Below are 21,820 nucleotides of genomic sequence, written 5' to 3' on the forward strand. Positions count from 1 at the left end.
TAACCCCAAGCCTACAAGTCCTTCCCAACAGGGACGATGGAAGGGGTTTCAATGCCCACCTGCCTTTGGAATGGGGAATGGAGAATGGCAGGGAATCCCCAGACTGCAGAGGCGGGATATACCTGAGGGATGCTGATGTCCCCAGGCACTGGACACAGACTCAACCATGGCGCTGACAACCAGACCCTTGTCAAGGGTAATAAGGTCCCAAGAATACCAAGACGCTATGAGCTAAGGGGCAAGGGGGCCCCAGAGAGGGAGAAAACAATGACAGGGCACCAACTGGAGTCAAAACTCTTTATTGTCCTGCCCAGGGAGCCCTTCCCAAAGGAATCCACAGAGCAGGGGGGCGAGGCGGGCGGCACAGGGCCTTGGTGACAACGTGAAGTAAGGGGGAGCTGGAGTTAGGTGGGGGACAGCCCCTTCAGCTCCCTGATGGCACTGGCTGTGCTGGCAGGCCACCCAGGGGAGCCATCACCAGCGTATTTTGGACCCAGGGGAGCCATCACCAGCATGAGGTCCACACCTGGGGCTGGGGCTGAGTGCTGTCTACACGGTTACTCTGGCACTCGTCAGGTCCACTCACCTCTCTGGCCTCAAACTGCAGGGGGAGATGGGTCCAATGCTGGGAGGCGCTGGGAGGCACTGAGAGGCCGTGGAACAGTGAAGAGCGGACTGCACGGGCTGGAGGATGCCAGATGGGCACACACGTCCCCCAGGGCAGCTGCCGGCAGGAGTCTGACAAAGGGACCCAGCCAGCCCCTCTGGACCATTCTAGAGGCCAGTGGTGAAGGTTCTGAAGCAACTTGGCTTATAGAGACACGTTAAGTGTACCCGGTGCACCCCATGCTGGGACCAGCTCTGGTCCCAGGGCCACCTTGACAGGTGAGCCCAAATGTCCTCCTCTCCCCATACTGGGCACTGTGCTGAGGCAGGACCCCAGCAGGTGGTGGCGGGAGCAGCTCTACAGAGGGAAGCCAAAGCCTTTCAACAGAAGAACAAAGGGGCTTCCAGGGCCGGAGTCACAGGCCTGGGGAGGAGGGGACAGGGTGCTTCTGAGAGGCAGGGAGACAACAAACCCCCACTTCATGCTGGTCCTCAGTCCTTCCATCCTGCCAGCCCCGACCCCCGGTCCACAACAGCAGGCCCAACCCTGCCTTTTGGGGTGAGAAGAAAAAAATCTGGAACCAAAAGGGATGGTGGCTGTTTCCTCGGGACCCTGGTGGGTGTGGGGCCACCGAGCAGCCATCACCGGAGGTTAAAGACCAAGCTGACGGTGAGGATGATGCCCAGGAGAAGGATGAAGGGCAGCCAGGTCTTCACGAAGGCCCCAACGCTGACAGAGAGAAAGGAGCGAGCATAAGTGGGCAGGGCCTGGTGAGCAGGCATACGGCCCGCAGCCCTGAGCACCGACAGACCCCAATAGGGCTGCCATCCCTAAGGAAAACCCTACAACCACCCCCTCATCCCAAACTTGGCCAATCAAGGAAGCAGGCTGGGCGTGGTTGCCCACTATGGGGGATCACCAGCTATGGTCCCGGGCAGGGGCTGCTCCGCGCTCCTGGTGGTTTACTGACACCTCGCTGGTTGGGAACAGGAGACATGCTCCCCATTTCTAGGCCTCACTGGCTCCATCTATAGCCACCTACCTCTAGGGTCTCCAGCAAGAGGACCAGGAATTGCAGTTTGGGTATGGAAGCCACGTGTGCCCTCTGCCTATGGACTTCATAATGGGGACTACTGGGAGCTCTGGGGCTGGCAAGGGTCAGCAGTGTTGTGGCTGGAGCCAAGCAGCTGGGAGCCACGGGTCTGGGTTCAACCTCTGTGTGACCACAGTTATTCTCAGGGGACTTCTAAAAGCCATGCAGTACTTAAAAATATCCCTAAAAGTCTTCTTTTCAGAAGCTCTTAATGATGAACATGGCTAAGAGGAAAGCTTGGAGAGGCGGCCAGATCAGCACTAACCTATGCTGGCTCACGAGTCTGGGCTCTGCTGTGTCCATGCTGTGGCAACCATGGGCGACTCACTCAATCTCTCTGCCTAGGAAGGGACCTGTGGGGCAGTCATTATGAGAGGATCTATCTGCTCACTTTACCGGAGCACAGGGATCCGTAGAAGCCTCCCTGAGGAGCGGGAATCATTGCCCGCATTTCACCAAAGACAGCTGTGGCTGAGAGAGACCAAGGCAGTTGCCCATGGTCTCACAGCGGGCACGTGCCAGAGCTGCATTTGGGGCCCAGGTGGAGCTGGACTTCAGCACAGCCACCTCCCTCTCCATCAGGCCCTCAGCTCGTCACTCTAGAACCACCATGGCTCCAACTGGCATCTGTTCCAACTGTCCCGGCTGACTGAAGGACGCTAGGAATGGTCTTTCTAGGATCCTTGGGAGAGCAGCCTCTGGGCAGTGTGTGGGTGGGCGGGCAGGAGGGCAGCTCACCTGACGTACTTCCCATAGAGCAGGCAGAAGAAGCAGAGCGTCACCATATTCCAGTTGGTGCTGTTGTTGTAGCGCATCAGATTCAGGGCCAATGCCACGTGCGAGTGGCAGTTGTCACAGCAGAGATTGTGCTGGAGGCACCAGAAGGGCTGGTCAGGATGGGCTGCAGGGGAGCCTCCCCCTTGGTCCCCACCTGGGGAGTGCTGGTGCCGCCCTGGCCCACCTACCATGCGGTGCTTGTACTCCTCAGAGGCGTCGTGCACAGCCGTGTCCCATGCGTTGGGCCCGCTAGCATAGACCTGAGCAGGGTCCAACTTCCAGTACCTAGGGGGAGAGAAGGGCTCTGGACACTTGCTTGGCTCCTTTGTGCCCTCAGCTCTATGCACGTCCTCTGAGGCCTGCCCTGTGCCCGGGCCTGAGCTGGGTGCTGAGGTGTACAGTAAGCCAGATCTGGGGCAAGTGTTATGTAGCAGTCAACTGTGACACAGGGTGAGGTGGCCGGTCCCATCCTGGGGGGATATGGAATGAAATTGGGGGTGCTATGCTCTGAAAGTCTGTGTCCCCAAGTTCATATGTTGAAATCTTAACCCTCAAGGTGATAGTATGAGGAGGTGGGGCCTTTGGGAGGTGATTAGGCCATGGGGTGATTAGCTCTCATGAATGGGATCCGTGTCCTTATAAAAGAGCCCTGAGGGAGACCCCTCACCCCTCCACCACGTGGGGACACAGTGGAAAGGCACCTCAGGCCCTCACCAGACACTGACTCTACCAGCACCTGCACCCAGGACTGTCCAGTCTTCAGAACTGTGAGAAATACATTTCTGTTGTTTCTAAGATACCCAATTGATGAGATTTTGTTATGGCAGCCAGAATGGACTAAGATGGGGTGTGAGAAGGCTTCCTGGAGGTGACACCTGGGTCCAGTCTGAAGGAAGAGGGTTAGGCAGGCATAGAAAGAAGAGGTGGGCATTCCAGGCTGAGGGAACAGCTTAAGCTAAGTGACAGGCATAAAACTGTGCAGCATGTCCCATAACTGAAGTGACTGAGCCCTCCTGGAGGATGCAGAAAGAGAAACACGGTGATAGAATGCTGGCAGCTAAGGCTGGAGATGTAGGTGAGGCCACATCATGCGGGGAGTTTACCCAGCAGCAAGCACTCTCCCCTAGTCTCCCAAGCAGCTTGCCAGGGTGAGTGGCAGGGAAGCTGATGGTGCTAAAGCCCATAAACCTCAAGGTGGGTGAGAATTGCTGTTCCAAGCACCAGAGTGCCTGGTGGGTCTCAGGCCAAGGAGAGCTGGGAGGTCAGGGCGCCCCCTGGCTGTTGTATAGGGGAATGGCTTGGTGGAGGAGTCTAGAGACCATGGCCTGGACTGGGGCCGCTTAGGGGCTACTGCTTGGAAAATGATGCCCTTAAAACCGTCCTTGAAGAGCAGTCTGGCAGCGAACACCTGGTGGCCCAGAGACTCCTGGACTACACTGCTGCCTGCCGGAGGAAGCCAGAGCAGGCAGCAGGAAGCCCTGCTCCAGGCCATCACAGCTGTGTGGGACACCAACTCCTCCTCAGCCCAGTCCCTCCTCCCAGTGCAGCCTTGGGCAACAGGTCACCTGAGGACACTGATGACTGAGGCACTCTCACCAGGCCCACAGCTGAGGTGGGCACCTGAGACTGCAAAGATGAAGACCAAATGTCCCAAACCAAACCAGCAATAGCTCCCAGAAAGCTGAACGGTTTTTATTCTCTCCAACCAGAACTTTCCAGCAGAGCTCCAAACAATGCCTCTCTTCTACCTTCCATGCCTCATTTGTTCCCAAAGGGCAGGAGAGTGAGTCTAGAGGGAGACAGATCTGGGTGTGGGTCCCAGCTCTGCCACTTCCTGTGTGACCTTGACCAAGTCCCTTCCCTTTCCTCACCCTTGCCATGGAGTTGAAAATACAAACCTGAAGAGCTGTGGCAAGGCCCAGATGGTCTACAGGTAAAGGCCCTAGCCAGGGGCTGGTGCGGTAGGCACTCTGTATGGGGTTGCCATGCTCTGGTGGACCCTGGCTGACCTCTCCCCCGACCCCAAATACTCTATTCTCAGGGTGCTGGCCCCTCCTGTGCCCCAGAAGGCCTGGCCCGCCAGGGCAGGAGCGACCTGCCTCTACAGCCAGTCACATGGGTGTTCATCACTTACTTGGCAGGCTTTCCAAAGGCCATGTTGTCCTCCTGTTGAGGGACAAAAGCAGAGGTCAGTGACGAACTTACATTTGGGTCAGATGACAAACCTGGGTAGGTGGCAGAAGTGCAGTGACTTAGAAGAGGGTATGTCGGGGGTGGGGGGGCCAGAAGTGGGGCCTGGGCCCTGCCCCGGGGCTGGCATGGCATCTAAAGAGCTAGCAGCTGTTCTGCAGGAAGAAGGCAGTGTGGCACAAGTGCACAGAGCACTGCATCAGAGACCAAAGACCTGGGGCTCCAGCTGCCACTGTCCCTTGGTGTGGCACCCAGGAATTCTCTTGCCCTCTCTGGGCCTCATTTTCTCCAAGTTCTCTGGTCAGTCTTCTCTGATCTCTGAGGACCAGCAGGAGGTTTCCATCATGGTCTGGCCTCCTGACTCAACAGTGGTGGCCCACATGGAGACCATCTCCGCGCCCAGCAGTCTGACTGCATTCATAGCAGGGCGGGGGCGCTGGGCCCAGAGGGACTTCCTGTGAGGGAGACACTGCAGTGAAGTCCTAGACTCATCACATTATTCCTGGGGTACAGGACTTACACAGAGACAGACTCTGGGTTCAGATCAGGGAGACCCTGCTGACAGACCTGGTCAATGATTAATCACCATAAAAACATATGATAAAGTAATGGATGTGAAAGTATTTTTAAGTACAAAGTGACAGACCTTTGTCGTGTTAAGATGATCATGACAACTATTAATATAAACAGGTTGGTGCCACCACACCCCTTCAGTCCAGCCTCTGACACCTGGAGACAGGATGATGCATGCTCCTCTGCTGCTAGCCCACTGGACCAGTCTTGGTCACAGCCCCAGGGAACAGACCTGAGAACACAGCTGCTTCATTCTAAAGCCCCACCCCCTCTTCTCCATGGCCACACCCAGGGAACCGAATCAGCCTCCCCTGTCCCCCCACCTTGACTCCCACCTTCTGAAGGTCCAGAGATGTGGTTCCTGGATGGTCTGACTCTCCACTCTTGCCTCTAATCCCTACCCATGTCTCGGTACCCCAGGGGTGGGGGCAAAGGGCTGGGTCAGTTACTTAAGAATCCTTCTGGCCACACTGCCCTCCCGGCCTGTCCTGGAGGCAAGAGAAGGGGGAAAGGGGTCAAACACTGGTGAGGGGCAGAGGGCCAGGGCCAGGACTGCGGATTATCTACGTTCTCCTGGGTCTGGGGAGACGAAGCCTGCCTGCAGGCAAGACAGGACAGCCTTCCACTTAAACCTTGGAACCCCCCGGGTGGGCAGAATGGGGACTCACCGAGACAAAGTAGGGGCCCGCAAAGTCCCGAATGACTCCTGTGGATGTGCAGATGCCCATGTGGCCGATGATGGGGAAAAACCACCTGTGAGGAAAAGGACGGGGAAGGGACAGAGCTTAGGGGATCTTTCAGCCAGTTAGACGGATGCTGGGGACCCTTCATACAGTACAGAAGCATGTGAATATTACGTTTCATTGACAGGTGGCCATTAGGGTGGTCCAGAAGGCTGGGGAAGCACAGACAAGGGTAACTGCAAACCGACAGCACAATGGGATACCTCAGCATCCCGCCAGGATGGCTGTAACTCAAACGACAGCAACACCAATGCAGGTGAGGGCAAGGGACAACCAGAGCTCTCATTCACTGCTGGTGGGAGGGATAAACTGTTTCTACCTTTTTTTTTTTTTCAAATGGAGTCTCGCTCTGTCGCCCAGGCTGGAGTGCAGTGGCACAATATTGGCTCACTGCAACCTCCGCCTCCCGAGTTCAAGCAATTCTCCTGCCTCAGCCTCCTAAGTAGCTGGGACTACAGGTGTGCACCACCACGCCTGGGTAATTTTTGTATTTTTAGTAGAGATGGGGTTTCACCATGTTGGCCAGGATGGTCTCGATCTCTTGACCTCGTGATCCACGTGCCTTGGCCTCCCAAAGTGCTGGGATTACAGGCATAAGCCACTGCACCTGGCCTACCATTTTGTTTTTGAGATGGAGTCTCGCTCTCTTGCCCTGGCTGAAGTGCAGTGGCACAATCTCAGCTCACTGCAACCTCCGCCTCCTGGGTTCAAGCAATTCTCCTGCCTCAGCCTCCCGAGTAGCTGGGACTACAGGAGTGCACCACCATGCCTGGCTAATTTTTGTATTTTTAGTAGACATGAGGTTTCATCATGTTGGCCAGGCTGGTCTCGAACTCCTGACCTCAAGTCATCTGCCTGCCTCGGCCTCCCAAAGTGCTGGAATTACAGGCGTGAGCCACCGCACCCGGCCTGTTTCTACCATTCTGGAAAACAGTTTGGCACTATACTAAATGCCTCAGCAGTTTCACTTTTGCAACCTTCTTTGCCCTCACCCCTGGGAAATAACATTTGCCAAAACTCATTGAACTGTACTCTTAAAATGTGTACATTTTATTATATGTAAACTATAATTCAATAAAATTGATAAAAACAACTAGAAAGAATCCAAATGTTCAACAACAGTACGATGAATAAGTGTGGTATAGTTATACATTGAAATAGTCCATAACAATGAAAAACAGTGTCACTTCTGCTACACACAACACAGGCTTTCACAGACATAAGGGTGAATGAAGGAAATCTTACACAGAGTACGTAACATAGCACTCTGTTTACATGAAGTCCAAGAAAAGGCAAAACTGATCTATGGCTAGAGGTCCACAGCGGGGTGGAATCTGTGGTAGAACTGACTGGGAGGGCACAAGGCGGTCCTCTGGGTCTTAGCATTGCTTTCTAGCCCCCGTCTGGGTGGCGGTTACATGAGTGTGTGATATGCAAAAATTCTTCCTGCTGTATACTTGAGATTCGCACACCGTTTGGTACATAAGTTATACCTCAATAAGAAAGTTAAAAAAAAAAAAAGGTGGGCGGACATGACACCAATGTCGGTGGGGGAGTTCAGGAAAGGCTTCCCTGAGGAAATAACAAAGAAACAGAATGTGCAAGGGTAGAAATTGGAACAGAAGCATGGTGTATGCCAGGAAATAAAAGTTCCTTTTTTAAAAAACCATGGGCATTAAAAAACAACAATAAATCTCAGATGCACCCCAATATGTCACACATAGGAACCCTAGACCTGTCTGCGTTCTGAGAACCATGGCCCTACAGGACCTGGGTGCTGGAGAGACCGATCCAGTTTAAGGAGAACTCACAGGGCCAGTGGCCGAGTCCTGGCCTCAATGCTGCCTGGGCACGAGCATAAAGCACCTGGCTAGGGGTGGAGGCCAAGCCTCCAGAGACGCAGTTTAAAAAAGCAGTTACAGGGGGCTGGGGTGGAGCCAGTAAAGACTTCACAGAGGAGGTGACTTTTAACCTTGACCTGTGAAAGGACACAACATCAACAGGCAGAAAACAACACTGCAGAGCAAGAAAGTGGTACATGTGCCTGGAAGAACGCAAGGGGGAGAGGCCAGCTCAGGGGCTACTGCTGTACCACTGGCAAGAGATGATGGAGGTCCTGACTAGAGGATCAGGGGCAGGGTGGTGAGAAGCACATGGATTCAAAAGATCTTTCAAGTGAAGACTGGAGAGTTTACGACTGACAGGATGGGGGTCTTCCAGGTCTACAGCTTGAGCGCTTGAGACAATGGTAGGGCCAGAGTGGTCTTTTGAGAATTGAACTCAGATTCCATCATTCCCCTGTTCAACACCTATTAATGCCTTCCTACTACACTTATAATACACTTCGAACTTCTTCCAACACTGTGGTGCTAATTATCCCTTGAACTTCATCTCAGTCCCCTCTCTAGCTACACTGCCTGCTTGTGGCCTCAAACACGCCAAACCCTCCCACCCCATGCTTTCTCTGTATCTGCCCTCTCCTCCGTCTGGAACACTCTTCCCAGAGAGCATGGCACAGCTGACTCCTCACTGATTAGGCCTCAGCCTCACTGTCACCTTCGGAGGTCTTGCCTGAACGGTGTCTTCCAGCACAGCCACCCAATCCGAGATCCCACTACAATGCTTTACTTCCCTCATAGTATCTACTACCATCCAAAATTATCTTGGTTATTTACATGCTGTCTCTCCACTAGAACATAAGCTCCAAGAGAGACAGGATTTTTTCTTGTTTACTACGGCAGTGCCTGTATATAGCTGCAACTCACTAAATATTTGTTGACTAAATAATGAATGAACATCCTGCATTTAAGAGTAGAGTCTGGGGCTGGGTGCTGTGGCTCACGCCTGTAATCATAGCACTTTGGAAGGCCAAGGCAGTTGGATTGCTTGAGCCCAGGAATTTGAGACCAGCCTGGGCAACACAGTGAGACCCTGTATCTAAAAAAATCTAAAAATTAGTTGGAGGATCACTTGATCCAAGGAAGTTGAGGCTGTAGTGAGCCAAGGCTGGGCCCAGGAAGTTGAGGCTGCAGTGAGTCAAGGCTGGGCTCAGTGGCTCACGCCTGTAATCCCAGCACTTTGGGAGGCAGAGGCCAGTGGATGACTTGAGGTCAGGAGTTCGAGACCAGCCTGGGAAACATGGCGAAACCCTGTCTATACTAAAAATACAAAAATTAGATGGGCATGGTGGCATGTGCCTGTAATCCCAGCTACTCGAGAGGCTGAGGCACGAGAATCACTTGAACCCCGGAGGCGGAGGCTGCAGTGAGCTGAGATCACGCCACTGCATTCCAGCCTGGGTGACAAAGCAAGACTCTGTCTCTAAATAAATAAATAAATAAAAATTTAAAACAACAAACAAATGCCAAGAGTGAAGTCATGCTCAGATATCATCTGGGTTGAGGCTTGCCTTTGTTCTGGGCAAGTTACTAATTCCCATCTCTCTGTGGATAGTAAAAATTACCTTAATGAGGAGCTATTGCGAGGATTAAATGGATAGACTTATCCATTTACACAGTGCCTAGGACTCTGCCTTCCACTTGGCAGCTGCTCAATGTTGTCATCTTGAGGTGTTTAATACATAAGCACTATCTGACTGACTGCACTAACATACAATAAGTTGCAGAAGATCCATAGGCCACAGGATGGACATTCAGGATTATGGGAAAGTAGCTCATCCTGATCTCAGGACTGCCCTCCACCCCCATCTCTGCCCCCTAATCCTTTCATCTGCTTGGGAGGAAGTCTGGGTCCAACCAGGATTCCACACGCCACAGCTGTGCTGGCAGCAGTGGATGGAAATCAGAGTAAAGGCTGGAAGCCCCAGAGAAGAAACCCTCAAAGTGGTTTGTCAGCCTGGAAGCTCCAGGAAGGCAGCTCCAGAGCCGCTTTGTGGACTACCTTCTATTCAGGACCTAGTACATAATAGGTGCTTTATAAAGATACAATAAATGAATAAATGACTCATTCATCCTGGAGCTCAATCTGGGAAGGTAGGCTAACTCAGCAAAAGCGCACCACACTGGCTTCTAAGCCTTACTTCCTCATCTATAAAATGGGGACAACAGTATCTACTTTCATAGGTTGACATTAGGATTGAGTGAGTGAACATACAATGTTTAGGACAGAGTAAGCATCTAATCTTAGCTGTTTTTATTAGTAGCAGCAGCTATTAAACTAGTTTCTTTTTTTTCCCTTTTTTTTGGTTACAGCAGCACTTTTATTTTTCCTTACACAATGACATGCCGCTGGGGCCTAATGTTCTCACATAACAGTAGAAAACCAAAATCTGTTCTCATCTCCTTAAAGAATCGAGAATTGCATACAAAAAAAAACCTTACATAAATTAAAAGGATGAATACATTTACAGGTGTAAATGCAAACTGCTTCCAACTCAAAGCAAGTCACAGCCCACAGTGTTCTGGCAGGAAAACATCAGCTAAGAAAGGAAACTGGGTCCTATGGCTTGGCCTTTCCAACCCTGACAGACCAGCAGGACAGAAACAACTGGTTCAGGAGCCCTTGTCAGCCTCTAGAGAAATCCCAGAACACTCAGCCATGACATATTAATACCCTGCAAAGATCGGAGACTGCTGGCCATGCAGACTCACCAAGTCAGACTTGTCTTCCACAAGCACATTCTTACCTTGCCACGCAGTGACCAAGCCACGTGTACTAAGGGTTGAAAGCAAAGATATGTACAGGGTATTAAACAAATACCAAGGGGAACAGTTAACTTGAATACAAGGTCAAAATCAGCAACAAGTTCTACAATCCAGTGCTGATATTAGATACAAGCTTCAACGACAATTTCTTTTCGAAGGCTTATTCCATTTTCGTGAGGCTAGCATGAGGTATATGCATTTGCCAGGGCCAATTTATACTTCTGAATTAACCCATGCAGCAAATGCTACGCATCGGCTCGCAGTCCATTTAGAAGCATTTGCGGTGGACGATACAGGGGCCTGACTCGTCATACTCCTGCTTGCTAATCCACATCTGCTGGAAGGTGGACAGTGAGGCCAGGATGGAGCCGCTGATCCACACAGAGTACTTGCACTCTGGGGGCACAATGAGCTTGATCTTCATGGTGCTGGGTGCCAGGGCGTTAATCTCCTTCTGCATCCTGTCGGTGATGCCCGGGTACACGGTGGTGCCTCTGGATAGCCCTACGTTGGTGTACAGGTCTTTGCGGATGTCTACGTCACACTTCATGATGGAGTTGAACGTGGTCTCGTGGATGCCGCAAGATTCCATACCCAGGAAGGAAGGCTGGAACAGCGCCTCCGGACACTGGAACCGCTTGTTGCTGATGGTGATGACCTGGCCATCCGGCAGCTTGTAGCTCTTCTCCAGGGAGGAGGATGTGGTAGTGGCCATCTCCTGCTCGAAGTCCAGGGAGACAAAAATATGGAACGCTTCACGAATCTGCATGTCATCCTTGCGCAGGCGCCATGCTAATCTTCTCTGTACCGTTCCAATTTTAGTATATGTGCTGCCGAGGCGAGCACTAAACTGGTTTTTCATGCAGAATTACCAACATCTCTGAGGGGGCAGACAGATCTTTGGGTTCCATTTCCTCCTCTGGTCTCTCCTCCAAAGACAGGTGACAGTTACTTGCGCCACATCTATGCCTAGCTCTGCAATCATCACTATACAGTAATACTACGATGGCTAATTGACCTTTCTCTCCCTCCTGCTGGAGGTGAGTCCTTTGAAGGTGACATGGTTTGGATCTGTCCCCGCCAAATCTCCTGTCAAACTGTAGTCCCCATATTGGAGGTGGGGGCTGGTGGTGGGATCATGAGGCTGGTTTTCTCATAAATGGTTCAGCACCATCCCTTTGGTGCTGTTCTTGTGATAGTGAGTTTTCCCAAGATCTGGTTGTTTAAAAGTGTGTAGCATCTCCCCCCTCACTCCCTCTTGCTCCTAATCCCGCCATGTGAGATGCCTCCCTCCCCCTTTGCCTTACACCATAACTGGAAGCTTCCTGAGGTCTCCCCAGAAGCAGAAGCCACTATGCTTCCTGTATAGCCTGCAGAAGCATGGGTCAATTAAACCTCTTTTCTTTAGAAATTATCCAGTCTCAAGTATTAGTGCAAGAATGGACTAACACAGAAGGGAACATGAACCCTTTGACAGGAACACAGTGTCTTATTCATCTTGGTCTTATGAACACCTGTACACAGATCTGAATAGAAATGGGCTATGAGCTGCTTTTGGCCCAGGTGACAAGGGATTGTGGTGCCTCCACCTCACGCTGCTACCATTCTCCGCAGAGGACCACGCCACAGATGGTGTTTTTGAGAATAAGAAAGGCTAAAGAGAGTTTAGGATCACAAGACAGGTTTTAAGAAAACTAATACATTTCCTGAGTATCCCACCCAGTTATTTTCTTTTTTTTTGAAACGGAGTTTTGCTCTTGTTGTCCAGGCTGGAGTGCAAAAGCACGATCTTGGCTCACCGCAACCTCCACCTCCCGGGTTCAAGCGATTCTCCTGCCTCGGCCTCCTGAGTAGCTGGGATTACAGGCATGTGCCACCACCCCGGCTAATTTCGTATTTTTAGTAGAGATGGGGTTTCTCCATGTTGGTCAGGCTGGTCTTGAACTCCTGACCTCAGGTGATTCGCCCGCCTGGGCCTCCCAAAGTGTGGGATTACAGGCGTGAGCCACCACGCCCGGCCCCTGTTATTTTCACACTAATATTTTATTTTCTTCACAGCACTAATCACTATCAGGTGCTCTTTTATTAGCTTACTTGTTTACTGTCTATCTCCTTCCACTATGACTTAAACTCTCAAAAGTGTAAAGACCATATCTCCTTTATTCATCACTGTATATTCGCATCACCTAGAACTATCTGGGAACACAGGGGTCACTCAGCACATGTGTTAGAAGAACACTGAATGAATTAATGTACACATTTTCCTAAGATTTTATTTCATTATTTATTTTGAGACGGAGTTTCACTGTGTTGCCCATGCTGAAGTGCAGTGGTGCAATCTCGGCTCACTGCAAACTCCACTTCCTGGATTGAGGCGATTCTCCTGCCTCAGCTTCCAGAGTAGCTGGGATTACAGGCACGTGCCACTATGCCCAGCTAATTTTTGTATTTTTAGTAGAGACGGGTTTCGCCACGATGGCCAGGTTGGTCTCGAACTACCTACCGATCCACCCTCCACTGCCTCCCAGAGTGCTGGGATTACAGGCATGAGCCACCGCGCCTGTCCCAATATTTTATTTTTAAAGAACAGATTTGGATGCTCTTATATGCATAAGTATTTGAAAACACAAAATAATTCAAGTATTTTAACATAATTCAAAAACTACGATCTTTTTAGAATCAGCAACACCTAAGGCCCCAAATGATCCCTTCTCCACATCACCACTGGCTGTTATTGATAGCGGAACAAGCTATCCCATCAGGTGAGAGTGGATAAGATGTAGTGCAAAGAGCAAGTTAGATCAGAAGACTGAGCTCTTCATGCCTTTGCTTATTGGGGTGCGAACCTGATCAAGACACTTAATGCTACAAGCAGCTCAGCTTCACCATCTGAGAAGATAACCTACCTTAGAAAATGGATGTTTAATTCTGATAAAATGGGTGTTTAAGAGCTTGGCAAACTGTCCAGCACGGTGAGGAGGGGTTACGTTTATCAGCTGTCAAGGCTGAAGCAGGAGGGCAAACCACCTCTCCCCATGTGAGAGCTCCTCCCAAAAGGCGCCAAGTAGTACCAGAGCACCTGCTTCTCCCCTGACAAAGGCTGATGTTGCAGAAAGAACTTTGGTCTGGGAGGCAGACAACCTGGGATCTAAACCCAGTTTGCAACTGAGATGGCACGTGAGACAAAGGGTTGGACTCTCAGATCTCTGGGGGCCCTTCCAATGTTGACATCCCAGGATCTCGTGTGGTCCCAACCAAACTCCCACTCTTGCTCCCAGACCCAGCAGTATGTCTGGAATATGGTAAGCGACCAGTAAGCATTTGCTCAATGAGAGAATAAACCAGTGAATTAATAAAAATGTCTCCTCAGATCCGATAAGGGGCTCCCTCTTCTACACACTCACAGCTCGAGTCTCCCAGCCACTTGCCCTTTCCTGCTGGCCTACAACTCTCTCCCCGGCTACACCAGGTGTATTGAGAGCAGGCAGCGTGTCCCAGCCGTGTGCACAAACTGGCACTACATGGATGGCGGGGTTCTGGTGACTGGGCGAGGCGTGCGGGCCAGACCCGAGGAAAAGGCTTGCTGCGCGTCGGGGCCGGAGGCTAGCCTGGCCCGACTCCGGCTCTCCCTGGGCCCTCCTCGTCCCCAGGCGGATGCCGGAAGAGACTCACGTGAGCACCGGGATGGGCGTCCACACCACGCAGTAGGGGAAGCGACTCCGTTCCACATCCATGGCGACGCCGCCGGAGCCTTGATATTGCTTCATGTCCGTCTCGGCCGCCGTCGGCGCCTCCACTTCCGCCATCCTGGGCGGGGGTGGCGGCGGCGGCAACAAGAGCAGAGAACTCCCTTCCGCTTCCGCCATGCGGCGCGCGGCGCGCGGCGCGCGCCCCGCTCCGACTGGCCCCGGCTCTGGTGCCGCTCGTCCCCATGGCGTCACTTCCCGGAGATGGGGTCCGCCCCGCTTGGCCTTCCCCCGGGAATCCGAGCCGCGTTCCTCTGGGCCCGGCCAGCCCCGCCCGACTCCCTATGCGCCTGCCAGCCCCGAGTCTTTGCCGCTTACGCCCCGCGGCTGCAGAAGGGATGCTCTCAGGCAGTTCGCAGTCTAGCGCCGGAGACTTATAAAGAACTCTAATTCAGTACGCTGAGGGCTCCTAGGAGGTGTGGTACAGTCGCTATTTATTGAGCACTTCTTAGGTGCCAAGCACTTGACATGAATTGTTTCTAATCCCCATAAACTAATTAGACATCCAAATTAGGTATTCCCTCCTGTTACACGTGAGAAACTGAGGTTCAAAAGGTGAGAGACCACGATTCAAACCCAAGTCTTTTTTTTTTTTTTTTTTTTTTCTGAGGCGGAATTTTTTCTCTTGTTGCCCAGGCTGGAGGGCAATGGCACAATCTCGGCTCACTGCAACCTCCACCTCCCAGGTTCAGGCGATCCTGCCTCGGCCTCCCGAGTAGCTGGGATAACAGGCGCGTGCCACCACGCCTGGCTAATTTTTGTATTTTTAGTAGAGGTGGCGTTTCACCATGTTAGCCAGGATGGTCTCAAACTCCTGACCCTGTGATCCGCCCGCCTTGGCCTCCCAAAGTGCTGGGATTATAGGCGTGAGCCACCGCGCCTGGCCCAAACCCAAGTCTTATACCTCCCTTGCCCTTTTCATTCTGTGGCCCTCTCACGAGGTAGTGGTAGCATAAAGGAAGACACACACAGTTGTGTGTGCGCACGTGTGTGTGTGTGTGTATTTTGTTGTATATACAGGGAAGACTTGCTGGAAGATAGGATATTATTGAGTTGAGTCTTGATGTTTGCCATGTGGCACAGGAGTGGAAGTATGAGTGCAGCGGTACAAAGAAAGGAAGGTCGTGCAGAGCAGTGTGTGCAAAAGTGTGAATACTTACTGGAGTAAATCATAAGCCTTAGATGTGATCCAATCCCTTCATTGTACAAATGGGAAAACGGGCTCAGGGAAGTTAATTGTTTGAGATCACACACAACCATAATTAGAGAGAAGCCAGGCTCAAATGTTGGAGACTTTTGGCTTTTTAAAGGATGTCAAGACAAAGAAAATGAAGTCTACTGGGGTCTACTGGGGTGGGGAGGGGAAGTGGGGGACAGCCCAAAGTCAGAAGGAAGGCTGCCACTAAAAATCAGGCTTAAAGAAAAAAAAAAAAGAATAAAAAGAGTAATCAGGTAAAGGAAGGTATGGACAAATGCACTCAGGAAGTTAGGAGCTTCCCATTTGGGGAAGGTCCTTCTTCCACTGAATTACCCTCCCTCAATGCTGATCTATGGAGAGCTTGCTGTCCTGTTTGTAGCACCTAATATTTTCATGTTTTTTTGTGGGGGATGTCTGTCTCTGCCATGGAACTCTAAGGTCCTTGACTTCAGTAGCTGGCACAGTTCCTGGTGCAAAGCATATGCCCACTAGATGTTTACTGATTTATTAGGTGATTGAATAAATGGATGTTTTATAAAGACCTCACAGATTCGCAGGCATGATAATGATTACAGTGGGTTAGAAAATGATTCTAACCCACTCCAAATTCTTTGAGCACATTTGTACCTCTCCTTGACCCCTGTGCAGTGTGTGATCCCTGAAGGGCAACAACCAGCATCCAGCACAGGGTTTGGAATAGATTAGGTGTGTAGTTTACAGTTGTTGAGAATAAATTACATGACTTCTTGATTCAATCACTGTAGTTATCTAATCTCTTCTGGACCACAGGCTGTGAGGAAGGTCTGTGCCTTAGACATCTCCCTACCATGACTGTCAGCCCATAATTCTAGCACAGGGTTGCTGGGTACCCTTTAAACATTTATTGTAGGTATTGATGAATAAACAACCAAAGTAAGTCTCTCAGGGCCTGCCACAAGTTTGGTAGTACTAATACACCTACCACATTTAATCTGCCAAACTTCAATGGCTTCCCGTTGCACTTCGTATGAAACACAAATATCTTACTATGGCTCACAGAGCCCTGCACCATCTGGACCCATGACCCTTCCTTATTTACTATACTACAGCCATCCTGGCCTTTTCTTTCAGTTCCTCTCATGCACTCCTTCATATTCCAGGGACTTGGCACACACTGTTCCCCTCTGCCTGAAATACTACTCCTACCTACTTAAAGCGGCTAACTTTCATTCTTCCAGTCTCAGATCAAATATTACTTTCTCAGCCCATCCCTGGTCTCCCAATCTAAATGAGAAAGCCCCCGTTAATCTCCTGTTCTTTTTCTTCATAGCTTCTTTGTAGCTATGTACTATTTGCCTCCCCCACTTGACTGGAAACTCTATTTGTCTTGCTAACGTGTGTATACCCAATGCCCAGTATAGTGCCTAGCACATGGTATTTGTTTAATCAATATTTGTTAAATTGAATGAAAGGCAAATACTTACAGGCTTGGTATCACGTGCTGGTTACAGTCTAAACGCAGGAACCTGCTACCTCTTGGTGTCCCAAACCTTTTTAATGGGCTTGGGTTGGTGGGAACAGTGCTCAGGCAGAGGATCAGACGACAGAGCCCTGGCTCCTTTCCTAAGGTCCACGTCATCCTACCCTTGGCCTAGGCAGCTGCAGAAACGTGGCATGAGGAGGGCCGGGTACCTGGAGGTAGAAGCCAGATCCTCTAGGGCCTGTCCCACAGGCTTGCCCCGCACCACAACCCATCCACAAGATTTTTTTTTTTTTTTTTTGAGACAGAGTCTCACTCTGTCACCAGGCTGGAGTGCAGTGGCACAATCTTGGCTCACTGCAACCTTTGCCTCCTGGGTTCAAGCAATTCTCCTGCCTCAGCCTCCCCGAGTAGCTGGGACTACAGGTGCGCAACACCACACCCAGCTAATTTTTATATTTTTAGCAGAGATGGGGTTTCACCATGTTTGGCCAGGATGGTCTTGATCTTTTGACCTTGTGATCCACCTGCCTCAGCCTCCCAAAGTGCTGGGATTACAGGCATAAGCCACCGCGCCCGGCCTTTTTTTTTTTTTTTTTTAAATAATGGATTCATCCCTGCAGAACACTCCTTCTCACATATACACCTTGGCTCTCTCACCCAGGAGTCTGGCCTGTGCCCTGGACTCCTCTGCTGTTGCTTCCTTATCACCCATAAACAGATGGGAAATCTCCATCAAAGACTAATATTTCCTTCCAGGCTCACAGGATCACAGCAGGGTCCTGGAGGAAGCTCCTGTTATGGCTGAGCTTGGGACAGGATTGATAGGTTTCAGAGCTATCCCTCCCCCAACACACACCCCAACCTAAAATAGGAATGACCATCTGGATCCACTTATGGGTTTGGCTGGGGGAGGGAAGGATGCCAGAGCTGAAACTGTCAAGCTGGGAAACCTTTGAGGGTAAGATGCTGCTTGTTTGAAGGGTGAGCTTGGGGCATTTCCTCTCTTGGTGGGAGTCAGCGCACCCCCTCAATTGGCCCCATGTATAAGTCCCCAGGACTCACAAATCTCCTCTTTCAGGATATCTCGCTCCTGGCATTCAAGGCCCCTAATGATGCCCTCAAATTTTCCTTCCAGCCTCATTTCTCACAGTCTCCTTCGGGACTTGCCTGGAGTTAGCCTCACTGGCCTGTTTGCCCTTCACAGAACAAGTCCTGCACTTCATACCCTGTGTGTTTGCTCACACCATTCCCTCATCGGGGATGTCCTTCCTTTCCTCTTCTACACTACTTTCAAGGTTTCAGGCAAATGCTCCCTCTTTGCTCCCAGAGCACGAAGGCTGTGTTTCCACCTATTGAATATTCATGTGTACTTGCATTAGCATTAGCTGTTTACATGTCTGTCGCTCCCAAGAGACTGTGAACTCCTTGAGAAGGGGACTAACTGGATCTATTGGTCCCTGTATCCAACTAGGCAACTGGCAGAGAGGAAGTGCTCGGGTAATGTCACTGGAGTTATTTGTTGACTGTAGATGGTCTCCTTAAGGGCTCTGGGGAAGAATCACCTCAATCCAGGGAAAGAGCCTGAGCCAGGGGCATGCTGCAGTATATGTAGCATGTGGGAGGACAGCGTACTCTCTTCTGCTCAGCTTCATCATTGCCCTCTCTGGCCCCTGGAAGCTGGGCCTCTTTCCATTATGACTCCAAACCTTCCCATGGTGGGGAGGAGATTCAGGGGACCAACTCAGTGCAATAAACTATTTCAGAGCAAACCCACTGGTCCTTTAGACATCAGAGTTCACAAAACGACTTCCTTTTCCATTTTTTTGTTTTATTTGGAAATGGAGTCTCCCTTTGTCACCCTGGCTGGAGTGCAGTGGGGCCATCTCGGGTCACTGCAACCTCTGCCTCACGGGTTCAAGTGATTCTCCTGCCTCAGCCTTCTTTGTAAGCTGGGATTACAGGTGCACACCACCACGCCCAGCTAATTTTTTTTTTTTTTTTTTGAGATGGAGTCTTGCTCTGTCGCCCAGGCTGGAATGCAGTGGCACTATCTCAGCAATCTGCAACTTCTGCCTCCCAGGTTTAAGTGATTCTCCTGCCTCAGCCTCCTGAGTAGCTGGGACTATAGGTGTGCACCACCATGCCTACAGATTTTTGTATTTTTCGTAGAGACAGGGTTTCACTGTGTTGGCCAGACTGGTCTTGAACCCCTGACCTCAGGTGATCCGCCCACCTTGGCCTCCTGAAGTGCTGGGATTACAGGCGTGAGTCACCGCGCCCGGCCCCAGCTAATTTTTGTATTTTTACTAGAGTCGGGGTTTCACCGTGTTGGCCAGGCTGGCCTTAACTCCTGACCTCAAGTGATCCATCCACTTCGGCCTCCTAAAGTGCTGGGATTACCGGCGTGAGCCACTGCACCCGGCCTCCATTCCATTTTATAGATGGGCTAAGTTACCCAAGGTTATAGAAAGCACAGCTAGGACCAGAATCTAAGTCTCCCACTTTGGGGTGCCCAGGAAAGCATGATGGCTACACATGTGGACTCAGGAGTCAGCCAGCTCAGTGTTTGAACTTAAGCTTTGTCAATATCTGTCGCACCTTAGGAAAGTAGCAGAACCTGTTAGGGCATCAGTTTCCTTCTCTCTAAAATGAGAAATAGGCCAGGCGTGGTGGTTCACACCTGTAATCCCAACACTCTGGGAGGCCAAGAGGGGAGGATTGTCTGAGCTCAGGAGTTTGAGACCAGCCTGGGCAACACAGCAAGACCTCATCTCTACTAAAAAAAAAAAAAAAAAAAAAAATTAGGCGGGCATTGTGGCACATGCCTGTAATTCCAGCTACTCCAGCTACTCGGGAGGATTGCTTGAGCCTGGCGGGGGCTGCAGTGAGCCACTATTTGTTTGTTTATTTATTTGAGATGGAGTTTCACTCTTGTTGCCCAGGCTGGAGTGCAATGGCGCGATCTGGCTCACTGCAACCTCCGCCTCCCAGATTCAAGTGATTCTCCTTGTCTCAGCCTCCCAAGTAGCTGGGATTACAGGTGCATGCCGCCATGCCCGGCTAATTTTTGTATTTTTAGTAGAGACGGGGGTTTTACCATATTGGTCAGGCTAGTCTCGAACTCCTGACCTCAGGAGATCCACCCACCTCGGCCTCCCAAAGTGCTGGGATTACAGGTGTGAGCCACCACGCCTGGCCAGTGAGCCATTATTAATTTCATCATCCAGGTATTAAGCCTGGATGTTGATAGTTATTTTTTCTGCTCCTCTCCCTCCTCCCACCCTCCACCCTCCAGCAGACCCCAGTGTCTGTCTCCTTCTTTGTGTTCCTAAGGTTTTTTTTTTTTTTTTTTTTTTTCTTGAGACAAAGTCTTGTTCTGTCACCTAGGCTGGAATGCAGTGGCACAATCTTGGCTCACGGCAACCTCTGCCTCCTGGGTTCAATACATTCTCATGCCTCAGCCGCCCAAGTAGCTGGGATTACAGGCGCACACCACCATGCCCGGATAATTTTTGTATTTTTAGTAGAGATGGGGCTTCACCATGTTGACTGGGCTGGTGTTGAACTCCTGGCCTCAAGTGATCCTCCTGCCTCAGCCTCCCAAAGTGCTGGGATTACAGGTGTGAGCCACTACATTTGGCCTGGTGACGACCCCTTTTAGGACTTACTAGAGTGATGAGGGGAGACCAGCGTGAGAGTCTCTAAATCACTGTAAAATAGGGGTAAACTATGGCCTCATTAGGACCAGGACCTTATTTTATATGTAAAAAAAGAACTGGGTGGGAGCAGGAGGCAGAGCAACCAAGTGGCACGTTCCTTCTTCGGGCCGCCACCCCTGCCAGACATGTTAATATCCCTAGACCTGACAAAGAACCTGGCACGTGTGGGGCACTGAATGATGGCAGAATATACTGGGGAGGACTCACATTTCACAGTAAAATCCAGTGTTCAGCAACCTTGTACAATCCTTGTATTTGCTATTCCTCCAGATAATCTGGAGACTCCAGGAAGGCAAGGAATATGTTGTGTACAATTTTGTTATGCCAATGCCTGGCCCAATGCCAGACACAGAGTAGGAGCTCAAAAGTATCATGGGCCAGGCATGGTGGCTCACACCTGTAATACCAGCATTTAGGGAAGCTGAGGCGGGAGGATCACTTGAGGCCAGGAGTTTGAGACCTGCCTGGGCAATATGGCAAGACCCTGTCTCTATTTAAAGAAAAAAAAAAAAGTATTGTGACCTATTATAAGAAAATGGTTTATAAAGAATTGTACTAGGCCGGGCGTGATGGCTCACGCCTGTAATCCCAGCACTTTGGGAAGCCAAGGCAGGCGATCACCTGAGGTCAGGAGTTCGAGACCAGACTGGCCAACATGGCAAAACTCTATCTCTACTAAAAATACAAAAATTAGCTGGGCGTGGTGGCACATGCCTGTAATTCCCGCTACTCGGGAGGCTGAGGCAGGAGAATTGCTTGAACCTGGGTGGCAGAGGTTGCAGTGAGCCGAAATACCGCGTCCTGCCCTCCAGCCTGGGCCACAAAGTGAGACTCCATCTCAAAAAAAAAAAAAAAAAAAAGAATTGGACTAGGAATTAGGGATCAGAAATCCAGTCCTGACTTTGGTTCTAATTCACTAGGGTGCCTCAGGCAAGCCCATCCCTTTTCCTGCCCCTCTTTGAAACTCATGGTCCCTATCTGTACAATGTGGAGATAGAGCTAGATCAGTGGTTCTCATCTCTGGCTGCACAGTAAAATGAACCTGGGA

General features: G+C 50.8%; 2 protein-coding genes and 1 non-coding gene across 4 annotated transcripts; all 3 read right to left on the bottom strand.

Annotated features, from left to right (window-relative positions):
* Positions 1-283: 283 nt before the first annotated feature.
* On the bottom strand, positions 284-14,575 carry TMEM222 (transmembrane protein 222). 2 transcript variants are annotated; one of them, XM_003809422.5, is made up of 6 exons: positions 14,320-14,575; positions 5,909-5,993; positions 4,612-4,643; positions 2,666-2,762; positions 2,439-2,569; positions 284-1,336 (listed from the first exon to the last, which is right to left on the bottom strand). In XM_003809422.5, exons 1-6 carry the CDS (start codon positions 14,511-14,513, stop codon positions 1,249-1,251), a joined length of 627 nt encoding a protein of 208 aa, XP_003809470.1. In that variant the 5' UTR covers positions 14,514-14,575; the 3' UTR covers positions 284-1,248. The 2 variants fall into 2 exon arrangements, with proteins under 2 accessions (XP_003809470.1, XP_063449827.1); XM_063593757.1 differs by having other exon boundaries at positions 2,439-2,762; positions 14,320-14,564.
* LOC103784606 (actin, alpha skeletal muscle-like) lies at positions 10,201-14,320 on the bottom strand. Its single transcript, XM_008961642.4, has one exon. The coding sequence runs from the start codon at positions 11,507-11,509 to the stop codon at positions 10,916-10,918; it is 594 nt and encodes a 197-aa protein (XP_008959890.1). The 5' UTR covers positions 11,510-14,320; the 3' UTR covers positions 10,201-10,915.
* Positions 11,387-11,493, bottom strand: LOC112438267 (U6 spliceosomal RNA). The gene has a single exon (XR_003026720.1). It is a non-coding gene; the product is annotated as a U6 spliceosomal RNA (small nuclear RNA).
* Positions 14,576-21,820: the final 7,245 nt, after the last annotated feature.

This window comes from Pan paniscus, chromosome 1 (assembly GCF_029289425.2).
Source record: "Pan paniscus chromosome 1, NHGRI_mPanPan1-v2.0_pri, whole genome shotgun sequence".
In the NCBI taxonomy this organism is placed as follows: domain Eukaryota; kingdom Metazoa; phylum Chordata; class Mammalia; order Primates; family Hominidae; genus Pan; species Pan paniscus.